At 40.0% G+C, this 25,964-nt stretch overlaps 1 protein-coding gene across 4 annotated transcripts in view; it reads right to left on the reverse strand.

Moving 5' to 3' along the window:
* The window catches only part of diaph2 (diaphanous-related formin 2), a 739,556-nt gene that overhangs the window by 440,579 nt on the left and 273,013 nt on the right, over window positions 1-25,964 (reverse strand). For all 4 annotated transcript variants that reach the window (XM_060832634.1, XM_060832633.1, XM_060832630.1 and 1 more), the window contains one exon: window positions 474-584. In XM_060832634.1, the coding sequence (XP_060688617.1) occupies window positions 474-584 (111 nt within the window). The remainder of the gene's footprint in view (window positions 1-473; window positions 585-25,964) is intronic.

A 25,964-nucleotide genomic window follows, 5' to 3' on the forward strand; every position in this document is an offset into this window, starting at 1 on the left:
TTTTTTTGTGTGAAATAATGTCAATTTCATCAAAATCACATGCAATACTTTCTATAAAATACAAAATGGTTTGCACTGTAATAACTTACAAAATCTGATAAATGAAATGTCAGCTAAAAATTGAAAGTCATTAGAAACATATTTTGCCTTCCCCAACTTCCCTGCCATCCCTACCACAAATGGATGACACTCGAGCTATCAGAAAGATCACATAGCAAGAAATACTTTTAACAAGTTAAGGAGCTTGTGAAGCTTTATGAAGAACTTTACTTTTCAAAATGCTTCATTTATGATTGCCTTGAAAACCTTGCTGAAGCCCTTTGTGAGGTAAAACACTTTTATATCAGTGACTATTTTATTTCAATCATTACAAGCCATGATGTAACCTTATAGCCCAATTACTATCATTTTCAAACATTTTTGTTACTTTGTTTCACACATGATAATATATAAAAACTCTTAATTCTTCTTACAGGAAGTATCTTTTTCAACCCACAACGCAGGAATTCATTTCTCAAGTGTATCCTGAAATCTAGATCATCTGGAGATGTGACCAAAGCATTAATTAACTGCATGCATGCGACCTAAAGAAAGAAAGAAAAGCACTCAATTTTAGACGGATAAACTAGTTCAAGCAATATTACAATCAACACTAAATTTGCTTAAATGATATCAAAGGAGTTTACAATTTAACAAAGAATGGAAATAGCAACCATATTTCATTGATCATTTCATTTAATTTAAGATTTCAGATACAGTCAGCATTTAGTTTCATAGAAAAGAAATCTACTCCAATATCAACAACAGGTACTTCTAGCAAAACAAAATGTTCAGAATGGGAATGCAAATCACAACTTTCCTTCCGCTGATTGCAATCTGCTTGTAGCAAACAACTATTGTAGCTCATATGTCAGATATAACAATAATGAAGAAAAAACTAAGCTGTTAAAGGATAAGTCAAGGACAGTGCTATAAATATCACTTGTGAAGTTTAATGAATATGTACAGTCCAAAGAGAATGCACATAATAATTAATGGCACAGATGTAAATGAGCAGTAATTAGTTGTACAGCAATTGAGTCCAAGTAGTAAAACCTCATTTAATACAGTATTACTTACATATAAATTGTAAAAGACCAGTATATCTACAAATTACAAGCAGGAAAAGATTAAAAGGGTGAACGGTGTTTATGGATAGATATGGAAGGGAATACAATAATAAGCCAGAATCACATTAATCAACTCAAAGACAAGACCATTAAAATACCCACACAGTCCCAAAGAAATAAATATCTTACTAACTTTCTGAAAGCTTAATTCATTCCATAACGATCATGTTTCACAAAATAGCTGAAATCACCATTGTCCCTTCTGCAGGGTCTGACAGTTAGATGCAAAGATTATTGTACCATCACTGGGCAGAGCAGAACCAGAAAAAAACTCAGAACAAGCATGGCCACATTTTATAAATGTTCTGTCCTCCAACTCAAATACAACTGTGGGTGCTCACAGGCAGCCAGATGACATGGTGATGTGCCCAGTGCAAGTGGGCAACAGATAAAGACAAAGGCAAAGGCAACTGCAGGCAGTCCTTCTTGGAGGATGGAGGAATAAACACAGCCTTGTTCAGCTAGACATGGGTGCAAAGCCACAAAACTCACAGGAAAGATTCTGCCTTGAACATCAGTATCTTAGTCAGTTTGTGTGCATCACCCTGATTCGGCACATGAACTCCTGTTGAAGGGCTCCTGCTCAAAATGTCAATTTTCCTGCTCCTCGGATGCTGCCTGATCAGCTATGCTTTTCCAGCATCACTCTAATCTCCAGCATCTGCAGTCCTCACTTTTGCCTACATGAACTTCTCCATTCAGAAGGTACTTAACTTCATTGGGAGTCCACATGAAGTACCACATAGGCGGGCCAGCACGGATTATGATCTGATGTTGTAGAATACACTTTGTAGTCTTGACCAATCAGTGGTTTGGAGAATGTTTACAGAAGTTATCAGTCAAACATAAACTGGTTTCCAAATCTATCCATCCAAAGGATGAGGCAATCACTGGGGAGGTAAGGTGTCATCTTTTGCAAGAAGTCTGTTTTTGTGCCTTCAAACAGAGGGATGATCTCTGGAACAGGGACCAGCTAAAGACTGCTGTTGCACTGATGTGCAAGTAGCTTGAATGACCAGGACAACCATCACATGGATCTCAGCTGAAAGGTGGAATAATTTGAACAAGTGGTTGAGCATAGAGATGACAGCACAGGGTCAATGTTATGGCTCATTTTTTAAACTATAATAATACCTTTTTTTTCCAAATTTTGAACATCATGTTAATATTGACACCCAAAGCCAGCCATCTGATTTCCCCTCTATGTATGGTCAGCACAGACAGTGCGTGAAGGGAAACATTTGTATGGTGACAGTGAAAACGGTGGACAGATTAACATTCCACATACAGTGGAAGAGTTCATGACTTGGTGGTGTAAGGTCTTAAATTTGGATTGGCTTAGATTCCCTACAGTGTGGAAACAGGCCCTTCGGTCCAACAAGTCCACACCGACCCTTCGAAGGACAACACTCCCAGACCCATTTCCTTCTGACTAATGCAACGAACACTACGGACAATTTAGAATGGCCAATCCGCATGATCCACACATCTTTATTTGGATTGTGGGAGGAAACCGGAGCACCCGGAGGAAATCCGTGCAGACACGAGGTGAATGTACAAACTCCACACAGACAGTTGCCCAAGACTGGAATTGAACCTCAGTCCCTGGCACTATGAGGCTGCACTGAGCCACCATGCCACCCTGTTATTTATTTACATTATTTACTTTAGAGTTTGTGGTTCTTGATCTGTGTTGGAAAGGATTTAATAATCAACTTGGCAGTATTTCTGGGGTCACAATTTTAAGCCAACATGTGTCAGAGAGCACGTGGCTACGATGGGAATTTGTTTGGTTTGTAAGGTTTTATGATCGAAGAGAGTAAACATTGAATGCAATTAGCTTGCTTTCAGTTTAAAATAATTTAGGTTTTTGTTTTATTTCGGTCATAGAGATGTACAGCATGGAAACAGACCCTTCGGTCCAAGACGACCAGATATCCCAACCCAATCTAGTCCCACCTGCCAGCACACGGCCCATATCCCTCCAAAACCTTCCTATTCATATACCCATCCAAATGCCTTTTAAATGATGCAACAACTCCACCACTTCCTCTGACACCACATCCCATATACATTAACACCCTGTGCACGAAAAAATTTGCTGCTTAGATCCCTTTTATATCTTTCCGCTCTCACGCTAAACCTATACCCTCTAGTTCTGGACTCCCCGACCCCAGGGAAAAAAACTTTGTCTATTTATCTTATCCATGCCCTTCATAATTTTGTAAACCTCTATAAGGTCACCCCTCAGCTCTGACGTTCCAGGGAAGACAGCCCTAGCCTGCTTAGCCTTTCCCCAGAGCTCAAATGCACCAACCCTGGCAACATTCTTGTGAATCTTTTCTGAAACCTTTCAAGTTTCACAACATCTTTCCGATAGGAAGGAGACCAGAATTGTACACAATATTCCAACAATGGCCAAACCAATGTCCTGTACAGCCTCAACATGACCTCTCAACTCCTATACTCAATACTCTGACCAATAAAAGAAAACATATCAAACGCCTTCCTAACTATCCTATCTACCTGCGACTCCACTTTCAAGGTGCTATGATCCTGCATGCCAAGGTCTCATTGTTCAGCAACAGTCCCCAGGACCTTACCATTAGGTGTATAAGTCCTGCTAAGATTTGCTTTCCCAAAATGCAGCACCTCCCATTTATCTGAATTCAACGCCATCTGCCATTGGCCCATCTGATCAAGATCCTGTTGTATTCTGAGGTAACCTGCTTCACTGTCCACTACAGCTCCAATTTTGGTGTCATCTGCAAACTTACTAACTGTGCCTCTTATGCTCACATCCAAATCATTTATGTAAATGACAAAAAATAGAGGGCCCAGCACCGATCCTTATGCCACTCCACTGGTCACAGGCCTCCAGTCAGAAAAACAACCCTTCACCACCACCCTCTGTCTTCTACCTTTGAGCCAGTTCTATATCCAAATGGCTAGTTTTCCCTTTATTCAGTGAGATCTAACCTTGCTAATCAGTCTCCCATGGGGAACCTTGTCAAATTTCTTACTGAAGTCCATATAAATCACACCTAACACTCTGCCCTTATCAAGCTTCTGAGTTTTTTGAAGAAGTAACAAAATCAGGTTTGTGAGACATGATTTCCCGGGCACAAAGCTGTACTGATTATCCCTAGTCGGTCCTTGCCTTTCCAAATACATGTACATCCTTGTCCCTCAGGATTCCCTTGAACACTTGCCCATCACCGACGTCAGACTCACTGCTCTATAGTTCCCTGGTTTGTCCTTACCACCCTTCTTAGACAGTGGCACCATGTTAGCTAACCAACAGTCTTCTGGCACCTAACATGTGTCGATTGATGATGCAAATATCTCAGCAAGAGGCCCAGCAATCACTTCTCTAGCTTCCCAAAGAGTTCTAAGGTACACCTGATCAGGTCCTGGAGATTTATCCACCTTTATGCGTTTCAAGACATCCAGCACTTCCTCCTCTGTAATCTGGACATTTTGCAAGATGTCACCACTATTTCGCTACTTTCTATATCTTCCTTATCCTTTTCCATAGTAAAATACTGATGCAAAATACTCATTTAGCATGTCTCCCGTTTTCTGCGGCTCCACACAAAGGCCACCTTGCTGATATTTGAGGGGCCCTATTCTCTCCCTAGTTATCCTTTTGTCCTTAAAGTATTTGTCAAACTCTTTGGATTCTCCTTAACTCTATTTGCCAAAGCTATCTCATGTCCCCTTTTTGCCTTCTTGATTTTCCTCTGAAGTACACTCCTACTGCCTTTATATTCTTCTGAGGATTCATTCAATCTATCCTGTCCATACCTTACATATGCTTCCTTCTTTTTCTTAACCAAACCCTCAAGTTCTTTAGTCATCTAACATCCCCCATATCTGCCAGCCTTTCCTTTCACCCTAACAGGAACATACTTTCTCTGAATTCTCAATATCTCATTTCTGAAGGCTTCCCATTTTCTAGCCGTCTCTTTACCTGTGAACATATGCCCCCAATCAGCTTTTGAAAGTTCTTGCCTAATACCATCATAATTAGCTTCCTCCAATTCTTCAACTTTTAGATCTGGTCTATCCTTTTCCATCAATATTTTAACTCTAATTGTATTATGGTCGCTGGCCCCAAAGTGCTCCCCCATTGACACCTCAGTCACCTGCCCTGTCTTATTTCCCAACAGTCAGTCAAGATTTGCACCTTCTCGAGTAGGTACCTCGACATATTGAATCAGAACATTTTCTTTTACACACTTAACAAATTCCTCTCCGTCTAAACTCTTAACACTATGGCAGTCCCAGTCTATGTTTGGAAAGTTAAAATCCCCTACCATAACCACCCTATTATTCTTACAGATAGCTGAGATCTCCTTACAAGTTTATTTCTCAAATTTCTCTATTTGGGGGTCTATAATACAATCCCAATAAGGTAATCATCCCTTTCGTATTTCTCAGTTCCACATAAATAACTTCCCTGGATGTATTTCCAGGAATATCCTCCCTCAGCACAGCTGTAATGTTATCCCTGATCAAAAATGCCACTCCCCCTCCTCTCTTGCCTCCCTTTCTATACTTCCTTTAGCATTTGTATCCTGGAACATTAAGCTGCCAGTTCTGCCCATCCTTGAGCCATGTTTCTGTAAATTGCTATGATAGCCCAGTCTCATGTTCCTAACCATGCCCAGAGTTATTCTGCATTCCCTATTAGGCCCCTTGCATTGAAATAAATGCAGTTTAATTTATTAGTCCTACCTTGTCCCTGCCTGCCCTGACTGTTGGACTCATCTTTGTTCTCAACTATACCAGTCTCAGAGTGAAATCTTTCCTCCCCCTTCCCAACCAACCTACCACGTTACTAGATTAAATTCTACGTAACTCTGTAATCTCCCTTCAAAATCTCAACCTTTTCCCTTCCTACGTCGTTGGTTCCAATGTGGATAATGACCTCTTGCTGGGCCCTCTCCCCCATGAGAACATTCTGCACCCTCTCAGACATCCTTGAGCCTGGCACCAAGGAAGCAACACACCATTCTGCTTTTTCGCTGCCGGCCAGACTAGACAGTCCCCTATCACAATTGATCTCTTGGAACCCGACGTACCCCTCATTGCATTAGAGCCAGTCTCGATACAGAAACTTGGCTGTTCGTGCTACATTCCCCTGAGAATCCATCACCCCTTACATTTTCCAAAACAGTACACTTGTTTGAAATTGGGATGGCCACACAAGGCTCCTGCACCAGCTGCCTAACTCTCTTACCTTTCCTGGTGTTAACCCATGTGACTGTATCTGAAACTTTCCCCCCTTCCTACAACTGCCAATCACCATACACTGTCACTGTTGCAAATTCTGTCTCCCCAACCGATCCATTCGATCTGGTAATTTTCCCAGACGCACTCCGATGTCCAGCGATACATGAATTCAAACATCAAAGGCAGTAACTGTGTAGGTTCACTGCTGTGTCATTTTCTCACTCTCTCTCTCCTGCACTGACCTCACCATGTGCTTCCTTTGTCTGTTCTTCTCCCTTTTAAAACTGCTGTTGTTTTGACTTTATTTTCCAAAGCTCCAAAACAATGCGACAGCATATAAAACAGTAATTGCTGCTCCTGGAATCCAAGGAAATCACCTCCAACACCTAAAATACCTCAACAAAGGAGCAGCTGTAACAGACAGAAATTTTCCCCATTCAAAACGCAGACTGGAATGCTTTTGATGCCGATTTACAGAAGAGTTTAGATGTAAGAACAGTTTCTCTTGGAGGTATGACTTGGTTCAGAACAGTTAAGAAAGAGGGTATGAGAGAGCAAGGTTTATAGTTGGAAAATTCTGAGTCAGAAACATTAAGTCAGAAAATCGAAGGAGTCATTTGAAGCCAAAAAAGTTTAAACTCAGTTGTGAGAATAATCAAAGAAAAGTTTGAGATTAGATTAGATTCCCTACAGTATGGAAACAGGCCCTTCAGCCCAACAAGTCCACAACGACCCTCCAAAGAGTAACCCACCCTGACCCATTCCCCAAACCTGTCTTCCCCCCGACTAATGCACCCAACACTATGGGCAATTTATCACGACCAATTCACCTGACCTGCACATCTTTGGATTATGGGAAAAAAAACCGCAGCAACCGGAGGAAACCCACACAGACACTGGGAGAATGTGCAAACTCCACACAGACAGTCGCCTGAAGTAGCCTACTGATTTTCCCTCTATGTATGGTCAGGACAAAAGAGGCACTGCGTGAAGGGAAACATTTGAATGGTGACAGCGAAAACGCTGAACAGATGAATATCCACGTAGTTTATTAAGCTGTCCAGATTGGGAATAGGAGAAAACAGTTAAGTCAAACTTGCAGATTTGGCAGAAAAGGTAACAGTGTCTCTGATAGGAGAGTATTACAAAGTTGTGGTGTTGAAATAGGTGGAATTTTGTTGTTTGTTTACAAATCTTTCAAATTGTGTTATATGCAAATATCTTGGTTTGTTCTAGTTTATCTTCTCCTTTTGAGCAAGGAACTTTTATTTTATTGCCAAAATCAAGTCTGCAGCACTGTGTGCTTGTGTTTCTTGAAAAACCAATACATTATAACATCAGCTGGGATCATCATAACGTCTAAACACAATCTTTGATGAACATGACTTGCAGGTGCTGGTGTTGCAGATAGTGGTGTGCAACATTAAAAATCACAACACCAGGTTATAGTCCAAGAGGTTTATTTGGAAGCACTAGCTTTCGGAGCGCCGTTTCTTCATCAGGTGGTTGTGGAGTCTAAGATTGTAATACACAGAATTTATAGCAAAAGTTTAGTGTGATGCAACAGAAATTATATATTGAAAAAGACCCTGATTGTTTGTTAGGTGTCTCATCTTGTTGAATGGGAAATTTGGTTTCAGTTCTTTCATTTGTAAATTCCCAAACTTTCCGGAAGGATGCATCTGACAGCTTGGGTTATCCAATGATTAAGCTAAATCCAGAAACCCCTGTTCCTGAAACCTCTTCGATCTGGATTTGAAAGTACAGTCTAATTCTCACAAGTATGGCATCGGTGAACCACGAGATGAAATGTGCATTTCTATTGGTAATGCGCCATCAAGGTCCACAGCTAAATCTTGGAAGGAATTTGAAAATGTTCAAAGCCACAGAGACTTGCAAGGCATAAGCAAGCAAAGCTATGAAGTCTTCCATGTGGAAGACACAAACACGTGCCTGGAAGGTTAAACTCTCTTGTGATATCAGTTCTCCATCATTTATACAGACTGAAAGCTGCACTGAGATGGTATGGAACTTATTGCCTGCTTGAGCCCTTCTTCTCTGGAATGAGCCTTTATTCCAGATTTTGCTCCTTAAAAGCATTCGCTCTGAACATGGGTGCTATGCTACCAATGCCTACCCAATTATATTTAAAGGTCAAACTAACCTCTTCTAATGCACTTAAAATGCCAACTGCGTTACAACCACTTGCATCACACAACTGCAGAAAAACACGCCCCACAGCCGAAGCACTTAGCACATTGGGATACGGAGCCAAACTCCTTTTAAACAATCATGACAGGTTTTCTGCCATGTATCCACACTTATGCACCTGCTTTGCCCATTGCAGCTCCAAACAAATTCACCACATCTCTCACAAGCTCTCAATCACATTTTTAACAAAGTTAATTCCACTCAGCAGACCAGGTAGGTTAGCAGGGCTGGCTCTCCTCCACCTTGACGAAGATTGCCAGTGGCAGGAGAGGCCACACCAGTGATTTAATCACTTGTCTGCATTCCTTCTAACACATGAAAGACATTAAAAATACAACCCTGAGTCTTTAATGTGTGTTTATATCTGCCTTTTTAGTTATATAAAGACAAAAGGGGAGAAATTATTTCTGGTAATCCAACTTGATGAATACAACACAGTTATATTAGTAAACCTCTGTCAACTTTAATGTAAATATTATGACTTATTTTTAGTTAATTAAAATCAAGAATTGACATAACAGCTTAGCTATTGAATTTTGAACACCAACACTAATTGTTAAGTCAGATGCTTTTTAAAATTTGGGATATTATCTGGACTTGGTCTAATCAATGTTATGGTCTACAATGCTTCTGTAACAGACAGTACAGGTAATACTTATCGTTCAGTCTGGTCCAGCATATAAAGGTTTCTCGGACTGCCCCATGGCTCATTGGTTAGCACTGCCACCTCACAGCATCAGGGACCCAGGTTTGATTTCACCCTGTCTGTGTCGAGTTTGCACGTTCGCGTGGTGTCTCAGGTTGTTCCGAATTGCGGTCTCAGTCCAAAGATGTGCAGGTTGGGTGGACTGGCCATGTTAAATTGCCCATTGTATCCAGGGATGTGCAAGCAAGGTGGATTAGCCCTGGGAAATATATGTTACAGGTAAAGGATAGGGAAGTTGTCTGGGTGAGATGCTCTTCAAAAGGGCCAGTGTGGATTCAATGGCCAAATGGCCTGCTTCCTGACTGTAGGGATTCAATGATTCTAACAAAACTTCAAAATATATCACTGATTAGGTCCTTTATAATTAGTATTTTGCATTTATGCTCACCAACTTTACTATACAGTCGGTTCTACGATAATGCACGTTCCTTCAACTCAAATTGGCTTTAACACAATTAAAGAATTTCAACCATTTATTTGTAGATCACAAACTTTCCACACTTATATTGGCCTAAACGCAGTTCTGGCCCCATTAGTCTAAATGGTGTGGCTTCTACACAATTTTCTTAACGCAAGATGACACGAGAACAGAACTACCACGCTATATCAGAAACAACTGCACAATGAAGTTGGTGAGCATAAATGCAAAATACTAATTGTAAAGAACTAATCAGTGTTATGTTTTGAAATTATGCCAGAATCATAGAATCCCTCCAGTGTGGAAGTGGGCCATTTCTAAAGTGTCAGGAGCAAAAGGAATGCTATCCTAGTGGTCAAGGATAGTCAGCCTCTGATGTTCAGGTGAGCATCCTCCAAGGTGGCCTTCAAGATAAACAACGTAGACTCACTGAACAGAAACTGATAGCCAAGTTCCATACCCATGAAGATGGCCTCAAACGTGACCTTGGGTTCATACTGCATTTCATGTAACTCCACCCTACTGTTCTGTATTTCTAAAATCTTCCTTACTGCCCTGTTTGGACACCATCATCTGGATAACTTATGTCCTCTCTACCTTGATAATTTAAACAGTTTTGGATTACTAGTTAGTTTGGTTAAACCCTCAGCAAGAGACTCTAATACCTACCATATTATTCCAACCATTTGATTTGTTTCCAGCACCACTTTATTTTCATTTTTTATGTAATTATCTCTTTGTCTCAATTAATCACATTATAGGTCATTCCTTCATTTGCTATTCAGTTGTGTACATTTTACGCCCACTTGATCACCAGCAGAGAGATATTATTTAGCCTGTCAACAGTCAACTCACACCATTTGTATGATCTTTTGATCTCTTTGCCTTTAAATGTTCCTGTGTGGTTCGTTTCATTCCACCTGGTGAAGATGAAGTGCTCTAGCATTGTTCTGGTTTCAATATAAGCAAGCTAGCTTGATGCATCCTGAAGCAAGAGACTGTAGGAAATATTTACTCGTTAAAAAAAAACACTCAAAATGAATTTTTAAAATTCTAGATCTCAAAATTATATTTAGGTAATGGTCTTGTGGCGGAGTAAAAACACAACGTAGAAAAAATGCCATTCTTCCAACTGCAGGGGATTGGTCAATGTGAGCCCCAAGTTTCCATAGGTATCATAACAATTTAATTTCACTGAAACACAAACCTGGCAAGAAAGATGCAACATTAAATCTTCACAACTACAGCATGACTATAAGGAAAAACGGTTCTGCCCTTTTGTCGTTGCCAGTGCCTTGTTCATGATATTTAGGCTTCTATGAAAATATCTTAAATGTGACATTTTCTGGACAAAGGCTAGTTTTATCGCACTGGCAGTGAACTTTTATTCATTCATTAAGCTGAACGTGATACTTTTAACAAAACAGAAATGAAAGCTGACAATAAAAAAAATTAAGTTTAACTGGAAATGTCCAGAAAAATGAATTTGTTCTTCAATTTGCTCCTCAATCATGTGAAGGAGCTGCATCATGCTACTTTTTGGTTGAGCATGCATCAACAGGTCACAGGTAGTCTAACCCAAATGTTAGAATTAGAATCCCTATAGTGTGGAAACAAGCCCTTCGGCCCAACAAGTCTACACTGACCCTCCGAAGAGCAACCCATCCAGAGCTGCTCGATATTTACCCCTAACTAATGCACCGAACCTATAGATTCCTGAACACTATGGCAATTCAGCATGGCCAATTCACCTCCCTTGCATAACTTTGAATTGTGGAAGGAAACTGGAACACCCAGAAGAAACCCACACAGCCACAGGGAGAAAGTGCAAACTCCACAGAGACAGTTGCCAAAGGCTGGAATCGAACCCAGGTCCTTGGCACTGAGACAGCAGTGCTAACCATTGAGCCACCACGCCACCCTTGTGGCTTCACATAAGCCTAGATGCTGAGAGCTTTAAATCTGAACTCCACCCATCCTTAACAAATGGAAACACAGGAATTACCACCAACTAGTGGCATATTACTGTAAAGGAACTCTCATTTTATCTTGTTATTTTACCCACTCTCTCTGTCTTGCTTAGAAGATCTGATATCACCAGACAGCTGAGATTAACTAATTCAGTATATTCCCAATTTGTATGGTTCAGTCGTTATGGACTATCCCTTGATACAATGATGGCATTTACACAGGGTAACAAGTTTATGTAATAAGTCTTCTTTTGACTGAACAGATCAATTCCTGAACCACATCTCACTAGGCAGTTTTATTCTTTCATGCAGATGTGATTGTCGCTGGCAAGATCGAAACTTGTTATCCATCCCAATTTCTCTTGAACGTGGATGAATTTGCAATAGATCATTAAGAATATTTTAGCATTGCAAATAAATTCTTTATTAAAAAGACATATTCAAACAATAGCAACATTACAACAAACTATTAGCAAATAAAACCTCCGTTTAAATGGTTCTTTTTTTTAAAACCACCGATGTTACTGCTGTTTGTAACTACAGCAAACCTTGTTTTAACTGGCACTTGATAAACCAGCAAAACCAATATACCTAAAAGACTGTAGTACCACAATCGCCCAAGTAAACAGTTGAGGTGCAAGTAAGAAGGATTTCTGCCAGTACGTTTTGTTTAAGGTAAAGTTGCATTAATATTTAAGTGATTTATGTTGTAAATAAAGTAGAACAGTGATATGTGTACCCCCTGTATTGTGTTATTTACTGTGTGTTTTTACATTATGTGGATCTCTTGATCAACCTGAATACTTGAGCAATCAGCACACTCCTGGTTCCACAGGTACAGGTTAATCAAGAGCTTGCTATACAAAAGCCAGGAGATCTGTTGTTATGCATGTTACGTGTATCTATCCTACACCATCCTCACACACCCATAATAGTTTGTGTGCAACTATTTTATAATACACAAGATCCAAGTATTGACATTTCTTTCTGCTACCCTCCATTTCATCTTCTAGAAGCAATCTTCGTATTTTCAGCTCTGATCAAATGACCAAATCCTGACATTTCCTTATTTGGATGTCACCTTTAAAGAATTCTAATTGTTCATACAATTTCACTTCATTTGTCTAGTGATCAGCATAGTTGTCTTTTAGCACATAACTTAAAATCCACATTTCAAAGGCTCTACTTTTGTCCATTGACCTTTAATTATTTACCAGCTTTCTGAGGCATAGACAGAATAAACCATCTAAAATGTTTTTGTTCCTTGTTAGAACCTTCTGTTGCCTTGTAGCTAACACAGCTTTCATGTTTACTGAGTTACTTTTGGCTAACTTTATCCTGCCATGTCTGCATCATATCTGTCATCTTCTATCATCATTCTGCTATCAAAGCAAAGGAATTTTCTTCCTCAAGAACTGACCCACAGTGCTCCTTTGTGAGCCCTGATCTGAATTCTCGAAGTGAACTTTATCACAAACTAACTTCAGGCAAACTTCCTGGAAAGTCACTGAAGTCAATTAATCCTAAATTTTTAAGATTTGCCTGCATATATTATTGCTTAATTTGGATTGCATTGTATTAATTATTCATATTCAGATTATTCTGCTTATTTGTCCTCTCTGCAGTTCAAATTTACTGCCATTTAAAATACATTTACTAATATTCCACGGAGATACTTTTTGAGATATTGTACAGGCTTGGTATAGCAATTATAGTATATCTAAAAGAAAGAAGTTATGCCTAAAGCCAATGAAGTGCAGCAATTGTTAGCATGGAAATAAAAAGGTTGAAATGTTATATTCAGTTTGAAGCATCATCATATTGCAAAACTGGTGTCAAGATCAAAATGTCAGTCATACTTTTTGCATTTTTGAACAAATGTCTAAAGGGCCATTCTGACCTATCAGAGGTAGCTTAACAGTAGTATTTAGCTCGGATAGAGTTGTTCCAAGTCCTCAACACTTACTCCAAACCCATGAAATTCGATGGCATCAAGTTAAACCCATGAAAAGAAACTGATCACCACCTTGTGCTGTCTCCCTCGACTGATAAATCAGTAATACTCCATGCTTACAGGACTTGGAAGGAACAGAGCACGCTAAGGGCAATATGTCCTCTGCGTGTGGACATCAATGTTTATCACCAGTAATGACTCAGCAGCTCAACTCTTGACCGAGCTGGTCAAATCTAAAATAACATAGCTACCAGACCGTGTCTGCAACAGATGGGCAGGGAAGCACCAAGACGGAGAAACATACTTGGCTCCATTCTCACCAACTTGCCTACTGCAGATGCATATGCCCATGACAATATTGGTAAACGTAACCATCACACAATCCTTGTGAAGACAAAGTTTAGCCTTCACATTGAGAATACTGTCTACCATATTTGGCATGACTCCCATGATAAATAGATATTGAACAGACGCAGGAACTCTAGACTGGCAACCATGAAGTCCTGTGAGGCATCAGTAGCAGATGAATTGCATTTCAACACAATCTGCATCCTCATAGCCGCTCATATCTTTCACCTACCATTACCATCCTGTCAGGTGATCTGCCATGCTTGAATCAAGAGTACAAAGGGATATGTCAAGAACAACAGCAGACGTAACAATGTGACAAAGCTACAACATAGGACTACTTGTTGGTCAAACTAGAGAAGATGCGTGATAAACAAAGCAAATCACAGCCAATGAATCAAATCTAATAAACTCTGCAGTCCTGCCACATCCAGTCTGAATGATGGTAAACAATTAAATACCTCATGGGAGGAGACAGTGCCACAAGTACCTCCATCCTCAATGAAGGAGAACAATATAAGCCAAGTATGTTGAGCTAATGATGCATCTTGGCTTCTTTCTGAGGTCCTCAATGTGTCCTCAGCCAACCTGATTCACTCTAGTGATATCAAGAAATGACTAAAGGCACTGTACACGGCAACGGCTGTGAGAAATGCTAACAGTAGTTGTACATAATACATGCTGTTCTAGTATAGCAACATTGAAACCTACCTTAAAATTGTAAAATTGCCCAGGCATGTCCTGCACACACAAAAAAAGGTAAATCCAACCTGACTAATATTACTCAATTAGTCTATTCTCAAACATCAGCAAATGATGGAAAGAATCATCAATGATGCTGTTAAGCAGCACTTCTCATTGACATTCACTTGATGTTCTGCCAGGGACACTCAGATCTTGAATTCATTACGTGTTCAGTGTTCAAAAATGGCCAGTAAAGGTGGGATAAGAGGGAGTGCCCTTGACATCAAGGCTACATACAATGCACTGTGGTATCAAGGAGCCTCAAGCAAAACTTGAGTCAATGGGATTTGTTCAAGAAAACTCTGCATATAGAGTCATACAGAGCACAAAGAAGAATGGCTGTGAATGTTGGAGGTCAGTCATCACGATAAAGGTTCCTCAGAACAGTGCCCTTGGCCAAACCATCTTCACTTGCTTCTGCAATGAACTTCCTTCCATGTTAATGTCAGAAATGTGGATATTCACTGATGATTACACAATGTCCAGCATCATTTGCAACTCCTCAAATGCTGCAGCAGTCCAAATTCATAAGCAGAATGGTTTGTACAACATCCAGGTTTAGGCTGACAAGTAGACAATAAAATTCATTTCAAACAAGTGCCAAGGGAAGTATCCCTAACAAGAGAGAACCTAAGTATCACTCCTCAACATTTAATACCATTACAATTGCTGAATTCCACATCATCCTGGGGTTCCCACCAACTAGATACTGAACTGGATGAGCCACATACTTTTGTGGCTACAAGAGCAGGTCAGAAACTAGGAATGCTGTCACAAATAACTAACCTCCCAGAGGGTTCTCACCATCTACAAGGTACAATTCAGGAGTGTGATAGATAACTGGATAAGTGCAGCTCCAGAAACTCTGAAGAACATCCAGGACAAAGGAACCTGCATGATTGGCATCACTTCCCTCAAGCCTTCATTCTCTCTAACACTAATGCACAGAAACAGCAGCACGTATGACAGGTAAGAGGTGCTGGAGAAGTTCAAGGTTCCTTTTTACAGCATCTTCAAACCCACACCATTACCATTGAGACGACAAAGGAATCAAATTCACCACCGTCTGCAAGTTACACTCCAAGACACGCAAGATTCCGATTTGGAAATATGTCACTGCTCTTTCACCGTTGCCAGATCAAATTCCTAGAACTCCTTTTCCAACAGCATAGTGCGTACACATACACCAAATAGACTGCAGTAGTTCAAGACAGCAGCTCATTGCCACATCACAAAGGGAATTGGGATGGACATTAAACGCTGACCCAGCCAGCAAAGTCCGCATTTCAGGAATAAGTTACAAAAAAGTAAAATTAAAGGTAATACAACCTCCAGATTACTCAAAAATGATGCAGTATTGTCTATAAAAGAGCGACTTTAGACAGTAACGTTAGGTAAATGCATTGACGAGCCAATCAACTGCCTGGATCTCTCTCTTACTGTTAAGCACAATCTGCTCTGCATTCATAAAATGCAGCTTGAGTGTAAAGGATTAAAATGGCTTTAAAAGCATACTTTTTTTTTCCTGATCTCCCCTTCCCTACTATTGGGTGTGAAGCTACTTTGCTCCGCCACTCTCCCAGCACCAATACTTCTCACCCACCCCAACTTACCCTAAAACACGAACACCTACCCTGACTCCTTAGCATCCAAGCACCCAACCTACCTACTCAACTGACATCCTACTCATTTGGAACTCTACACTCCTGACCATCCCTAGGTGTCCATGGATAGAAAGGCTAGATAGATTAGCCGTGTTCAGTGCGGGGTTAGGGTCAGGGACTGAGTTTGGTTGGGATGCTGCTCATAGGATTAGTGCAAACTCAATGAGCTGAAAGACCTTGATCTGTACTATAGGATTTTATGATTCTTTAACTGTACTGCACTACAAGGACTTATCTAAAAGAAAGGATGACTTTGCATTTCAGATGGATCCATGATCTGAATCTTCTGTTGCAAATGTGGAACTCCTTTGTTTCATAAAAAGGCAGAGAAATGATAGCCTATTGGGACTTTGACTCTTTGTAATCCCTTTCACAATCCCTATGCATAGTTATTAATTCTTACTACAAATAACTGTCTGTTGAAACTTGTCTTACTTCAACAATGTTGTTTCACTAGTGTTGGTGCTGTGTCCGATTTTTGTATAACATAACATTAAATAACGTTAGAAAAGTGACTGACGCTTTTGCCTGCAATTCTTTCAAACTGTGTCCCCTTGGTCTTGACTCACGTGCAAGCTTATGCAGATCAGTTAGCATAAACACCATATAGGACATCTATTCCCACTTTATTCCTCATCCACACAACAAATTCTGAGTTGAAACAACCTATTGAAAATTGAGTAGACTGTCCTTTATTAGGAAGAGGATGAAGTTCGATTAGATACATAAAATGAGTGAGACAGCACATTGGAATATGTGCGTAAAATTGAAAGTTTGTGTGTGTTATTTGAGTACCAACTGGGAGATACCAAAAATGTATTCCTCAAGGATTAATGCAGCCAATTAAACTCATAAGGAACAACTATATCGTACAACTTCATCATGCCTGAAACAGCAAGAAAAGAATGGAATCTAAAATTAAGTTTTGGGCTTCACTATGTAAACTAGCATTTGTTTCTTTTACATATAATAGATGAAATGCTAGTCACCAAATGAACATTGCCAGTTGTCGTAATTAGCATTCTTCCAAAGCACTGGTAAGTGTCTACAGTAATCACCAGCTGGTTTAGAATAAAGTTAAACTGAATAACTGTGCATTTTAATTGATTTACGAAAACATAAACAGACAAAGTAAATTCAGACATGCTAATTGACTTTAGTTGCCTATATGAGATGGCTGGGGAAGTCTTGGTGTAATTATTGTAAGCTCTACAAGAACAATACTTTCACAAAGAAGTTGTACTTTTAAAAATACAATAAGCACAACCAATGTAAAGTGCATTAATTGTTTTAGTTAGACTCTTAAATGTCTATTGGTTAAAAAACACAAAAGCATAATTTTCAAGGTTTCTATTACAAGCAGCCTTCAGCCTTCTGCATCAGTTAGCGAGAGATAATTTTCATGCAATGATCTTGGCTGTCAATCTTTCCATTGAAATAGCTCAAAATAGAAAGTTAGATTGCAGAGAGCATCAAAACTGATCCAAAGAAAACATTTTAGCAGCAGAGGTAAGTGAAATGATTATGATGAGAATAATCCTTCAATAAATGAGTTGAGTAGATATATTATGGGGACTCATTCATGGAAGATTTTTGATCTGAATGTCTCAATTATTCACAACAAGTTGCTGTGATCCGCATCCAGGTCCTTTCAAATTGATTCAGGAATCTTTATTACACAAAGGGCAATCAGCAGATATGGTGGTCAAATCTCATCAACTGAAATCACAAAACAATTTTTGAACTCAAGAAAAAAAAAACAGGCATGGCTTTCGCTTATACAGTAAGAAACAGCTTTTTAAATGGATTAAATTAGTTAGACCGAAGGTCAAATCTGAATTGTAGTCCACTGGAAACAAAACCACAAAAGTAAACTGCATGGATAAAGAATTTTCCTTAAAAATCTGCTAGAATTTTGAAGTGAGAAATGAATAAAACAGCTAGCGAAAATTAAACTTTGATTTTCCACGATGAGACTCCTGAGCAGGCAAAGCACAATGAAGCTTCAGAGTGTCGTGGAGTCTTACAGCCTGACAGCATGGAAACATAGCCTTCAGTCCAACCAGTTCATGCTGAACATAATCCCAAAGTAAATGAATCCCACCGACCTGCTCCTGGACCATAGCCCTCCAAACCTTTCTTACTCGTGTAATTAATCCAAATTTCTTTTAAATGTTGCAGGTGTACCCGTCACTTTCTCAAAAAGTTCCTTCCACACTCAAAACCCTCTGTAAAAAAATTTGCCTCTCATGTCTTTTTTAAATCCTTCTCCTCTCGCCTTAAAAACGTGTCCCCTAATCTTGAAATCACCCAAGTTAGAGAAAAGGTAACTACCATTAACTCTGTCTATATCTCTCAGTATTTTACACACTTGTATCAGATTACCTCTCAACCTAACCTCCTACACTCCAGTGAAACAAATCCCTGTGTCTTCAGCCTCTCTTTATAACTCAAACCTTTCACACCCAGCAATATCCTGGTAAATCTCTCCTGAATTTTCTCCAGCTTGGTAATATCTTTCCTGGGTGACCAAAACGGGACAGTTTTCCAGAAGAGGCCTCATCAACGTCCTGTATAACTTCAGCATAATGTCCCAATTCCCGCACTCAAAGAACTGAGTAGTGAAGGCAAGCATGCCAAACGCCTTTTTAACCACCCTACCTGTACGTGACGCAAATTTCAAAAAAACTACGCACCTGCATCCCTAAGTTCCTCTGTTCTACAACACTACCCTATCATTAATTATATAAGCCCCACCTTTGTATGTTGCACCAAAATGCAATACCTCACATTTATCCAGATTGAACTCCATCTACCATTTTTCAGCCCAATGATCGATTTGATCAAGAATTTTTGGTCATAATACAGCAGTAACCTGAAGGTTTCCCAAAAGAATGCCTCTATGCAGACTGAGTTATTTCACTTTATTCAGATGCAGTACAGGTTACTTCACTAAACAGCATTGGCAAGTTATAAATTTGACTGGATTATACTCTCATTAACCACAAAACACATGTAAGAAATGTACATTTGAACATAAGTGACCATGTTCATACCAAATTACTGTTCACTGTGCAAAGGTATCAGCTCTGCGATGTTGCTTAGCAATGAGACCTGTGGAATAAGTTTGTGAATTGATGACACTTAAGTTCAGCTCTAATACCAGCTTCACAGTGATGACAAGGATTCAATTATTACAAGCAATTAATGCGCACAATTGTTAGAAGTCAAGATTAGTAATGAGTAAAAAGTGAGGTCTGCAGATGCTGGAGATCAGAGCTGATAAATGCGTTGCTGGTTAAAGCACAGCAGGTTAGGCAGCATCCAAGGAACAGGAAATTCGACGTTTCGGGCCAGAGCCCTTCATCAGGAATGAGGGGAGGGTGCCAGGCAGGCTAAGATAAAAGGTAGGGAGGAGGGACTTGGGGGAGGGGTGATGGAGATGTGATAGGTGGAAGGAGGTCAAGGTGAGGGTGGTAGGCCGGAGTGGGGTGGGGGCGGAGAGGTCAGGAAGAGGATTGCAGGTTAGGAGGGCGGTTCTGAGTTCAAGGGAATCGACTGAGACAAGGTGGGAGGAGGGGAAATGAGGAAACTGGAGAAATCTGAGTTCATCCCTTGTGGCTGGAGGGTTCCCAGGCGGAAGATGAGGTGCTCTTCCTCCAACCGTTGTGTTGTTATGTTCTGGCGATGGAGGAGTCCAAGGACCTGCATGTCTTCGGTGGAGTGGGAGGGAGAGTTAAAGTGTTGAGCCACGGGGTGGTTGGGTTGGTTGGTTCGGGCGTCCCAGAGGTGTTCCCTGAAGCGTTCCGCAAGTAGGCGGCCCGTCTCCCCAATATAGAGGAGGCCACATCGGGTGCAGCGGATGCAATAGATGATGTGTGTGGAGGTGCAGGTGAATTTGTGGCGGATATGGAAGGATCCCTTGGGGCCTTGGAGAGAAGTAAGGGAGGAGGTGTGGGCGCAAGTTTTGCATTTCCTGCGGTTGCAGGGGAAGGTGTCGGGAGTGGAGGTTGGGTTGGTGGGGGGTGTGGACCTGACGAGGGAGTCACGAAGGGAGTGGTCTTTGCGGAACGCTGATAGGGGAGGGGAGGGAAATATATCCCAGGTGGTGGGGTCCGTTTGGAGTTGGCGGAAATGATGGCAGAGGATTAGTAATGAGCAATGTTGGTCAATACATGAATTGCAAATGAAGTATGGTTTTATACTAACGCGTTTGATAATAGATTCTCTGAATCTATAGATGTCTGATTAAGGCATAAGTGTCCATTACTCTAAAATGAAGTCCTGAGGGGCTGAAGTGGAGTCTGAATTCGTGTGAAAGCAGCCTTGATGATGTCATAAGGTTGGTGATATGGATGAAGGACGAATGTGGACAATATCCGTGAAGCATGCCGGAAAATAGTGGTGATGGTGATTTTGGTTGAAGGCCTGGAGAAGCAAACAGTGATCTATGTTGCCAAATAATTCCCCTGACTTTCATCGTAGGACTTCGTGCTATCAGCCTTGTTTTTTGTCCAGGAAGGAAGGAAGGAAGGGAGAATGGCAACCAGTACAGAAATGAAGTGAGAATAGCTATTACTGAGATACAAACGCATAAAAAAAAGGATGCCGCAACTCACAAGCAAGATTTACAATTCACTGCTTGCATTTCCTTGATTACAAGGAAATCTAACCTACTCACGTACCTCTCCAAATCTCTTAAATGTTGCAATCGTACCTGCATGTAGCATTTCCTCTGGCAGTTGATTCCACATACAAACTGTACAGTGTGAAAACTTTGTCCTCAGGTCTCTTTCAAGTCTTTCTCCTCTCCACCCACCTTAGGGAAAAGACTCTTGTCATTCACCTTATCTATGCCCCTCATGATTTTATAAGCCTCATAAGGTCACTCCTCAACGTTCTACGTTCCAATGAACAAAGTGCTAGCCTTTCCAGCCTATTTTTATATCTCAAACCCTCCATTTCTGGCATCATCTTGGTAACTCTTTTCTGTACCCCATCTATTTTAATAATATCCTTCTTATAATAGGATGACCAAAAATGCAATCAGTATTGCAGAGGCCTCACCAATGCCCTGTACCAGTGTAACATGACATCCCAACTCCAATACACAAAGGTCTCAGTAATGAAGATAAACATACTAAATGCCTTCTTAACCATCCAGTCTACCTGTGACTCAAATTTCAAAGAAGTACATGCCTGAATCCCTAGATTTCTCTGGTCAACAACATTACCCAGAACCTACCATTAATTATATAAGGCCTGCCCCTGTTTGGATTACCAAAGTGCAATATACAAATTAAATCCCATCCGCCACTCTTCAGCCCATTGACCCATTTGATCAAGATCGCTTTTTAATCTGAAATAACCTTCTTCACTGGTGTTATCTGCAAAATTACTAACAATGCTTCCAATATTCTCATTAAAATTACTTACATAAATGACAAGCAAAAGTGGATCCAGTACCAATCCTTGTAGAACACCGCTGGTGATAGGCTGCCAGTCCCAGAAACAACCCTCCAACACCACCCTTTGTCTCCAACCATAAAGCCAATTTTGTATCCAATTGGCAAGCTCACTCTGAATCCCATATGATCTAACTATACTAATTGGTCTACCATTCTACCCTCAATCTTTTTGATTACTTCATTAAGAAAGTCAATCATATTTTCCTCACACAGAACCATGTTGACTATCCCTAATCAATCCTTACCTCTCCAAATGCATGTAGATTCTATCTTTCAGAACCACCTTTGATAGTCTGTCATCAGTGGTGTAATCTAACAGGTCTATAGTTTCCAGGCTTCTCCTTATAGCCTTCTTTAACAATGGCACAATAGTAGCCATCTGCCAGTCCTCTGGTACTTCATCCATGTTTATAAATTATAGAAATATTTCTGCGAGGGGCCCTGGAATTTCCTCCCTAACTTCCTTCAACACTCTGGGATGTAACTGATCAGGTCCTGGAGATTTATCTACTTTTATGTTTTCTAAGAACTCCAGTCGGTCCTCTTCTGTAAAGTGAACTGTTTTCAAAACCTCAATATTTCTTTCAGAGTTCTCTAGCCTTCATTTGTTTCCCAATAGTAAAAGCTGATGCAAAATATTCATTTAATATCTCTACCTTCTCCTAATGTTCTCTCTCTAGTTGCTCTCTTCCTCTTAAATGTATTTTTTTGGATTATCTTTCACCTTATTTGCCAAAGTGCTCTCATATCCCCTCGATACTTTCCTGACTTCCTCCTCAAGAATGCGTCTACACTCTATTCTCTTCAAGAGATTCAGTTGATCCCAGTTATCTATAATCTGATTTTTTTTTTAACCTTCATGGCTAGAACTTTAATATATTTAATTCATTCATTGTTTCCAAGTCATACCAACCTAGTTGTTCACTCTAATGGAACATGATGCCTCTGAACTTTTGGTATCACACTTTTGAAGGCCTCCCAGTTGTCAGTTGTCCCTTTATCCTACTCCTACCAACTTTGGAAAGTTCTTGATTCATACCCTTAAAATTCTTAGCGTAAGGCAAATTTTAACTTTTATGGAAGTCTTGCCCTATCCATAACTATTTTAAAACTAATGGTATTCTGATCTATACCGCAAAGTGTTCTCCTACTAACACTTCAGTCACTTGCCCTGTCATATTTCCCAACAGCAGGTTAAATTTTGCTTTCTCCAGTCGGAACATTTGCACACTGAAAGAATTTTTTCTTGAACACACTTAAATTCTTCACCATCCAAATCTTTAACACTATGGCAGTCCTAGTAAATGTTGAGAAAATTTAATTCCCCTATGATTACAAACTTAATATTCTTAGTTATATTTAAGATCTCTCCATGTTTGCTTCTCAATTTTCCTCTGACTATTGGGGCCCTACAGTGCAATCTCACCAAGGTGATCAGCCCTTTATAATTTCTAATTTCAACCCATAATAATGTCACCAAAAGATCCCTCAGAAATATTTTCACTAATTACAGGAATAATGTTTTTCTTAATCTAAACTGCCACTCCCCATCCTCATTTGCCTCTCCTTCGATCTTTCATTTAATATCGAAAACCTGAACATTGAGCGGCCAATCCTGGCCTTCCTTCAGTCAAGTTTCTGTAATAGCTACATTGCCCCTGTCCCTACACATGCCGTGCTCATAAGCCTATGCATAAGAAATAAACGCAGTTTAATTCTTCAGAGTTACTTCATTCTCTGATTTGCTTTTGTATGTCTTTTCTAATTAACTTGCTATTTTATGATTCAGAACCATCCTCGTCTTGCTTTCTATTTTCAATGTTACTTAAAAAGGTAGCAAGCCCCCACCAGCCTTTTCTAAAGGTTTAGAGGCTTCTGAAATAGAACTAGCAAATCTCTCCATCAGAATATTGGTTCCTTTCCAGACCAGGTGAAACCTATCTATTTTCAACAGATTTTTGCTGTCCTAAAAGAGATCCAAATGATTCAAGAAACTTAATCCCTGCACATGGCACCATCTCTTAAATCATGAATTCATCTCCCCCCCAATCCTTTTATTCCTTCCCTCACTAAAGCATGACACTGGAAGTGAACAAGAGATTACTACTTTTGATATTCTGGTTTTTAATCTTCTACCTAATGTCACTCGGCATAGCCTTAACCCTTTCCGGAACCCATTCCTGCCAATGTTTACAACAACTTACAGCTTCATACTCTCCCTTTTGACAATATGTTCCAAATGTTTTGAGACATCCTTAATCTTGGCACCAGGAAAGCAACATATTGTCCTAGATTCATGTTCACTGCTGCAGAATCTCCTATCTGTACCCCTGACAGGAGAGTCCCTGAACAATTATCCTTTTAAATTTGACAATCAGGACATACAACATAACCAGAGGGTTACATAAGGTGGACAGCGAGAGCCTTTTTCTTCGGATAGTGAAGGCTGACATGAGGGGACATCATTTTAAATTTAGGGATAGAAGATTTATGACAAATATTAGGAGTAGTTTCTTTACTCTGAGTAGTAGTTGGGGCATGGAACGAGCTGCCTGTAACAGTAGACTTGCCGATGTTAAGGGCATTTAAATGAGCATTGGGCATACATATGGATAATAATGGAACAGTGTAGGTTAGATGGGCAGAGTAATTTTGCAGGTCAGTGCAACATCAAGGGTCGAAAGGCCTGTACTGCGCTGTAAAAGTTCTATGTTCCATTTTCCTCTGAGAGGCTCTCTCTCAATAGCACCCAAAACAGAATATCTATCTGTTTGAGACAGGAATAGCTGCAGGAGACTTCTAAACCATTTCTTACCTTTCCTGACAGGAGAAAGTGAGGACTGCAGATGCTGGAGATCAGAGCTTAAAAATGTGTTGCTGGAAAAGTTCAGCAGGTCAGACAGCATCAAAGAAACAGGAGAATCGACGTTTCAGGCATAAGCCCTCCCTGAAGAAATCGGGCATAAGCCCTCCCTTATGCCCGAAATGTCGATTCTCCTGTTCCTTTTTTTTACCTTTCCTGACAGTCAACCATATATTTTAGTGTTCTTCTTGTGTGACCATTTCTCTAAATGTATTAGTCCTCACACTTTGTTTGTTTGCCCGCAGTGACTTTAAATCTATAAAGAATCTCTCAATAGCTTACATGTAAAAAAAACCTTTCCTTACCCACAGATTTAATATTAAGCATGAAATAAGAAAAAATAAATAAACATATAAATATTAAAAAGAAATCAAACACTTAACTGAACAAATGGAAAAAAAATCTCCTGAAATAATCCAACATGCAGTTTTCAATCTAAGGATAAAAAAGACTTTCCAGTGTCCACATGTAGGCCTCCACCAGGTATATAAATAATCTTTCCCTTTTCATGTATTGTTTTTACATAATTTTTTTAAAAAATAAAAATAATTACTCTGCAGATCAAAATTCAACAAACACAACTCTTCAAAATAATTCAGTTGAAGAAACTTTGCTAGTTAGCAATTTTTAAAAAAAAACTTGCCTTCTTTTCTAAGGTAGATATTTTTAGAAATATTAAAGGTTAAAACAGAGAAAGAGAAAATAATTTTCTCCACAGATCGATACTTGACAAACATGTGGTGGCCCCTGATGGGGAAAAAAAAACTTGATTTCTTCACGTATTTTTGTAACTATTTAGATTTCAAGAATTCAAGGTTTGTGCGAAGATTTGTAGCTCAGGTGCTCGTTGTTGTGGTTCTGTTCGCCGAGCTGGAAGTTTTTGTTGCAAACGTTCCGTCCCCTGGCTAGGCGACATCATCAGTGCTTTGGAGCCTCCTGCGAAGCGCTTCTTTGATGTTGCTTCCGGTATTTATAGTGGTCTGTCCTTGCTGCTTCAGTTGTCAGTTTCAGCTGTCCGCTGTAGTGGTTGGTATATTGGGTCCAGGTCGATGTGTTTGTTGATGGAGTTTGTGGATGAATGCCATGCCTCTAGGAATTCCCTGGCTGTTCTCTGTCTGGCTTGCCCTATGATAGTGGTGTTGTCCCAGTTGAATTCATGCTGCTTGTTGTCTGTGTGTGTGGCTACTAGGGATAGCTGGTCGTGTCGTTTC

Source organism: Hemiscyllium ocellatum, chromosome 11 (genome assembly GCF_020745735.1).
Source record: "Hemiscyllium ocellatum isolate sHemOce1 chromosome 11, sHemOce1.pat.X.cur, whole genome shotgun sequence".
NCBI lineage: Eukaryota > Metazoa > Chordata > Chondrichthyes > Orectolobiformes > Hemiscylliidae > Hemiscyllium > Hemiscyllium ocellatum.